Below are 5252 nucleotides of genomic sequence, written 5' to 3'. Positions count from 1 at the left end.
CAATCATCCATGAGATATGTCAAGGAGGATCAGTAGAGGATGTGACAAAGAGAAGGAGGTTTTCTGAGTCTGTCTCGAAGAGAAATTTTGTCCATTGTCTTCCTGTTGATGTTCTTGATGCCAATTGCAAAGCCCAAGTTTTTGCAGTTAAGGCAGTTGTAATTCCTAGAGGTTGGGCTAAAGCCGAGTCTCTGCATATGAAACTGGCACCTGCGAAACCTGGATTCCCCCTGGATGCCCCATCCGTGTTAATCTTAATCCAATTCATATTTGGTGTAGACCAACCTACCGAAATTGTCGAAATTCTTTTGGCATTTCTTGAGTGGTTAAGAACCGGTGAATCTCCTGGTAATACTGGAGGTAAGGATTCTATTGTCACAGAGTATTCTTGTTGCTGTTTTTTCTCCCAAGCTAGTATTTCTTTTGATGTTGTTTGCTTTTGGCGGTAAATTAGTTCAATCATGGCCAGCCATAAGGTCCAAAATAGAAAACAAACAGAAGAGATGACAGATACTGGTGCTGATTGTTGTAGAATTTGGGAAATGGTTGTTTGTGGCGTTAAAGGACATGTGGGTTATAGTTGGAGTTCGGTAAGGTTGATAATTGAGTGAATAAGGTGTTCCAAACTGCAGTCGCCGTTGGACAGTGAATTAGCAGGTGAGTCGCTGATTCCTGATTAGTGTTTCATCTGTGGAAAATGTCGGAATTGTTCAGATGGATGTGATGTAGGAGAGAGAAGGTTGGTAGACCCTCATTAATTGTTTTCCACGAGAAAAGCTGAATTTTTGGTGGACACGTTAAAGTCCACAAGAATTAATAATTTTGTTTATTATTTTTCCGGTTCTTAAAATGTTTTAAAGTAGTAATCAATAAAAAAAGAAAAAAAAAGTTAGACAATATAATAAAAACCAATAATCGGTGGTTTGTAATATATTGATTATATAAATAGCCCTAAGTTGAAATTTTTTACCTAACTTTAAATTTTGAAGTTCTATAATCGGTAGGTTCATCAAGATCAAAACCTACCGATTTTGAATGTAGTGCCCCAAATTTAATTTTTCCAGATTTGGATATTTTGAATCATACAATCGACAGAAATGAACTAAAATCATCTGCCAACTTTTTTCACCAACCTAGTTTTTTGGTTATAATCGGCGTAATTAGGATTTTAATTGTCTGCCGATTATACAGTAGCTATCGATTATAATGTAACCGGTATCTGCCGATTATTTTGAACCTAACTAGTTTTTTGGTTATAACGAGCATAATTAGGATTTTTAATTGTCTACCGACTATAATGTAATCGGTATATATTTCCATCCTGCTGATGATATAAATTTTCCCTGTAAGGAGCAAAATTCAGTTATAATTGGCCAATCAGGTTCACTATTAACAAATTATGCTTAATTATTAATACATAAAAATTGAAGTTGTTGAAGAAAAAATAACTAATAAATAATAATCAATTTTATCTATAGATTATGTCTTGCAACCGTAAACCTTAGAAAAAATTCAATCAACTTTTTGATTCAAGCAATTAAATCATAAGTTTGGATCACAACCACTATCATCTATCAGTTTTGTTTGTTTAGCTCGAATTTCTTATGTTCTAAGTTTTAACTCTAAGGTTAATGAATTTTGGGTCGTGATTTCAAGAAGTTAAATCATAAGGTTTGTTTAATCAGCGATGTTAGATTTCAATCAAAATGAAAACGATGGAAAAAATAATTCAAATGGTAAAAATAAAGAAGGAAAAGAGGAATATTGAACATGATGATGAAAATAAAGGATTTAGGTTCAAGTTTAGTGTAAAGGGTAGTATAGACATTTCTTGTTTCTAAGACACCCCATAGCCACCTTCATTGGGTGGGATGAAATTATTTTGGAGCAGCCATCAAAATGGTTAGGTTTTGTAAATCATGTATATTAAATGTTTATATTTTTCAAAAATCTCAGAAGCAACCTTCCATATGTTATACTCATATACATGTCATCTTTTTTTTTCTTTAATTTCAATCTAATTTGTTTTATTTTTTCACTCGATCAAACTAATTGAGGAAAGTGTATGATCCTCTTTAATTACGCTGATGATGATGATAATGATTCCTTCTCTTTGATTTCCCTTAGTTTTATTGAGATAGAAACACAACAAATAGAAATGAGATCTTATTTAATTATTTTAGGGTGATCGAGATGGTTGATTTGATTGTTTATTTTATTGTTAGATTTTAGGTCAGTTTAGTTAATAGAAATCATAAAACCCCCTTGTTCTTATAGGAAATGGAAACACTTAACAATATAGACCTCTCCGTGGGGACGATCAATTCTTACCCTTGCTTCATTATAAATTATAAGTAATGAGAAAGTAAATTAAATTTGACGCGTCGTGACATGCATCAACATCATATTCATGTGTGAGACTAAATCTTATCACAAAAAAATGAAAAAACTCATCAAATTATTGAATTTTCCCAATGCTTGGTATCTAAATTCGATGGGTGCAAAGGGTGGTCTCTGCTTGTTATTTTAAGATGATATTAGTCCTACAGTCAAAGATGCTAGGTTAAATATCAGTAACTTCCTAGTTCAAATTGATGCCAGAAGGGATAAAACCCTTTTGTCATGTATCTATGGTGCACTAGATGACAATGTTAGGGATGAAAAATGGGCACTAGTCAGAATCATATGGATAGTTGAGTTGTAATTGGTGACTTTAACTTTGTCTTGTGTAATGAGGAAAAACATGGTGGTTTGCCTATCTCACAAACTCAGTTTGATTATTTTGTGAATCTTGCCGGATCTGTAGATCTTTTGGATGTCAACTATTCAGACAACCCTTTTACTTGGTCCAATAAACGTCAAGGGAATGAGTTAATTTTAAAAAGGATAGACCGGACATTTTCCAATGATAATTGGTTTCACTTTTTTCCTAACTCTATTGTCTATCATCTATTTCCATTTGGAAGTGATCATGTGCCCATTATGCTTTCTAGTACTGAAGATGTAGGAGTAGCTAAGAAGCCTTTTAGGTTCAATAAATGCATGCTTAGGGATGATTCTTGTAAGCAGGTTATTTCTAGTCACTGGATCCATGACACCCAAGGTTCATATGCCTTTAAACACTCTAAATCTCTGTCTTTTGTAAAAATTGATCTTAGAGAATGGTCTTACAGAGAGATGAGGGATTTTAATATGCATATTAAAGATGAAATAGAAAGGGTTAATAACCTTCCTCATTCTATAAAAAAAGATGTTGAGTTGTTATTGGATTTGAATGCTAAATTGAAATACTGGAATGAAGTTCAGCATGACTATTAAATTCAAAGAGGACAAGACAAAAACTTGTCCTCTGGAGACTACGATACTAGATACTTTCATGAAAGGGCAAACTACAGGAGAAGAAAAATACATGTAAAGATTCTTAAAAATACTATGGACATTTGGTTAACTGTCAGGCAAGAAATTTTGAAAGAGCTCTAAAACGAGTAAATCGACTAAACCCAATATCCCTTTGACATCATGGAAGATATTTAGGCCTGTGTTAGTAGTGGGGACAATATGGGGTTGCTAGTCATTCATAGTAGTGAGGGAATTAGATATATTGTTTTCAAGATGAAACCCTGGACCTCTCCGAGTCCGGATGGCTTCCCACTAGTTTTTACAAGAAAATGTGGGATATTGTGGGAAATGATACTATTCACATGGTATATTGTTTTCCATTCAAAGTATATCCGTAAACAAAGTAATCATAATTTTATTTCTTTAACCCCTAAAGTTACTTGTCCTATGAATGCTTCTGAATTTAGATCAACAAATATGTGTGACACCTCATATTATATTTTGTCGAAAATAATAGCTAATAGATTTAGGCCTATCTTGAATAGAATCATTTATCCCTTTCAGGCAACTTTTATACAAGGAAGGAAAATGTCTGATAATACAGTGTTAGCACATGAATTGGTAGATACTATGAAAAAGAATAGAGTTAAGAAAAAAGGGTTGATGGCTATTAAATTAGACATGTCTAAGGCTTTTGACCGTGTCGAATGGTGTTTTCTTATTAATTTATTACTTACTCAAATTGGTTTTCATTAAGGATCTTTGCAGGATTATTGAACAGTATATCTCAACGGTCTCTACTTCTGTGTTGGTAAACAGATCAACATGTGATATCTTTTACCCAGAGAGAGGTCTCCAATAGGGAGACCCTCTAAGTCCGTGTCTTTTTATTCTATGTGTGGAATTATTTTCCAAATACTTGTTGTCGGCAGAGAGTAAGGGTCTTTTACATAGAAAAAAGTCACAACTGATTGTCCACTTATAAGTCACTTATTTTTTGCAGACGATTGTATGATTTTCCTTAATTCTAGGACTAGTGAAGCTAGAATGTTGCGTGATATAATAGGAAAGTTTAGCAGTTTGTCTGGTCAATCGATTAACTTTGAGAAATCAGGGTTAGCGTTTAGTCATAAGACTGATGATAGTATTAAAAATGACATTTCCAACGTCTTGGGCATTAAAAGAATATGATTGCAGGATAAATATCTAGAGTCATTTACTTCTGCATAGGAACAAAATGGAGTCTTTTAAGCCATTATTTGGTAAAAGTAGACATAAATTGGGTATTTGGAAACGCAAACATCTCAATTCGGCTGGTAAAGCGGTTATGTCCCGAACAGTTCTGGGAACCTTAGCTTCACACTATATGCATATTTTCCCATGCCAAAAGATCTCACTAGGAAAATGGATTCTTATCAGATGCATTTCCGTTGGAATCAAATCACCATTCTATGGGTTTAATTTTTAGAGAATGGGATTATGTTGTGATTCCCAAAAAAAATGGTGGTCTGAATTCTAAAGCATCTGACATTTTCAACATCTCTTTGCTTACAAGGTTAGCTTGGAGGATGTTAGAGAAATTCCTATGGAATGAAAAAAATCAAAGATTTGTTCTTTTTTCTTCCACTTCGGACTCAACAAACTTGAAAAACGGATGGGCAAACTAATAAATTTGGTGGTTTGTTGAGTGCGGTCGTAGATTACTCGCGTGCTTAATGAAAAATCGCGCGGTAACACCAAACACGCTGGCGGGTGATCCAAAACTGCCAACAGCTACTTTCCAATCTCGTCATCCAACGGATGTTATTCCTTTCCCTATAAACTCATCTCATTTTCAAACTTAAAACTCACACCTTCTTCATATCTACCTCAAAATTTCACAATTTCATATCATCTAAATACTCACTTTTCCT

General features: G+C 33.9%; 1 protein-coding gene across 1 annotated transcript; it reads left to right on the top strand.

The window, feature by feature from the left end:
* Positions 1-503: 503 nt before the first annotated feature.
* Positions 504-3318, top strand: LOC113305648. Its single transcript, XM_026554664.1, has 3 exons — positions 504-590; positions 633-657; positions 2807-3318. The coding sequence occupies exons 1-3, from the start codon at positions 504-506 to the stop codon at positions 3316-3318; spliced, it is 624 nt and encodes a 207-aa protein (XP_026410449.1).
* The last annotated feature ends 1934 nt before the right edge of the window (positions 3319-5252 follow it).

This window comes from Papaver somniferum, chromosome 8 (genome assembly GCF_003573695.1).
Source record: "Papaver somniferum cultivar HN1 chromosome 8, ASM357369v1, whole genome shotgun sequence".
NCBI classification, from domain to species: Eukaryota; Viridiplantae; Streptophyta; class Magnoliopsida; order Ranunculales; family Papaveraceae; genus Papaver; species Papaver somniferum.
Note: the sequence above shows the minus strand (reverse complement) of the source record. Positions and strands in the feature narration are given on the sequence as shown.